Source organism: Mandrillus leucophaeus, unplaced genomic scaffold, assembly GCF_000951045.1.
Source record: "Mandrillus leucophaeus isolate KB7577 unplaced genomic scaffold, Mleu.le_1.0 Scaffold24, whole genome shotgun sequence".
Taxonomy (NCBI): domain Eukaryota; kingdom Metazoa; phylum Chordata; class Mammalia; order Primates; family Cercopithecidae; genus Mandrillus; species Mandrillus leucophaeus.
In genome coordinates, this window is record NW_012102476.1 from 1,805,251 (window position 1) to 1,806,452 (window position 1,202).

The 1,202-nt window shown below is 54.7% G+C and overlaps 1 protein-coding gene across 3 annotated transcripts in view; it reads right to left on the reverse strand.

Moving 5' to 3' along the window:
• Positions 1–1,202, reverse strand: part of ATP2A1 (ATPase, Ca++ transporting, cardiac muscle, fast twitch 1) — a 42,842-nt gene that overhangs the window by 33,221 nt on the left and 8,419 nt on the right. For all 3 annotated transcript variants that reach the window (XM_011982348.1, XM_011982349.1, XM_011982350.1), the window contains 2 exons: positions 512–597; positions 63–360 (listed from right to left, as the gene is read on the reverse strand). In XM_011982348.1, the coding sequence (XP_011837738.1) occupies positions 63–360; positions 512–597 (384 nt within the window). The remainder of the gene's footprint in view (positions 1–62; positions 361–511; positions 598–1,202) is intronic.

Sequence of the window (1,202 nt, forward strand, 5' to 3'; positions counted from 1 at the left end):
AAAGAAAAGGAGTCTTTGCAGATGGGATTGCAAATGGGAGGAGAAAAGAAAGGCTTTCGTACCTTCGGGGATGGCAGCCACAGCCAAGGCCACAGCAATCTTAAAGTAGTAGATGGCCCCGCGGATCCAGGAGCCCCCATGGACAGGGTCGTTGAAGTGGCCAATGTTGATGAGCCAGACAGCCACACAGATGAGGGAGATGACCTTGGAGAGCTGCTCCCCAAACTCATCCAGCTTCTGCTGCAAAGGGGTCTTGTCCTGTTCTGTGGCAGCCATTTGGTCTCGGATCTTCCCAATCTCAGTGCCCACGCCGGTGGTGGCCACAATGCCCAAGGCCTTGCCAGCTGCAATGTTGGTGCCCTGGGAAGGGAAAGAGAAGGCAGGGAATCAGGCAAGAGGTGACCTTCATGCCGCATTCCCCCACGCCATCTCTTCTCACACCGCCATGTTTCTCTCCAACCCGGGCACCTGGCTTGACTAAGCGTGTGACAGCTGGTCCCAGATTGCTCACCGAGAAAAGCATGTTCTTCTTGTCCTGGTTGACAGCTCGGGGGTCAGGAACGGGCTCCGTGTGCTTGATGACAGATACAGACTCGCCTGTGGAGAAGGGGCCAAGGGGTTTTCAGGTGACATCATGTCCTTCTCCCAGGCTTCCCGCGCCTAACTCCCTGCTCAGCAGGACAGCTCCTGGTAAGGACCAAGTAGCCATCCTGGGGGATGTCTGGACTCTGGAAGAAGCCACTGAAGGCAGCTAGGAAGTCCATTGCTCCTTCTTTTTTTTTTTTTTGAGACAGAGTTTCGATTTTGTTACCCAGGCTGGAGTGCAGTGTCAAGATCTCAGCTCACTGCAACCTCTGCCTCCCAGGTTCAGGCAATTCTCCTGCCTCAGCCTCCCAAGTAGCTGGGATTACAGGCACATGCCATCACACTTGCCTAATTTTTTTTTGTATTTTTAGTAGAGACGGGGGTCTCACCATGTTGGCCAGGCTGGTCTCGAACTCCTGACCTCAAGTGATCTGCCCACCTCAGCCTCCCAAAGTGCTGGGATTACAGGTCACTGTGCCCGGCCAGAAGTCTACTGCTCTTAAAAAGACCTTGAGCCGGGCGCGGTGGCTCAAGCCTGTAATGCCAGCACTTTGGGAGGCCGAGATGGGCGGATCACGAGGTCAGGAGATCGAGACCATCCTGGCTAACACGGTGAA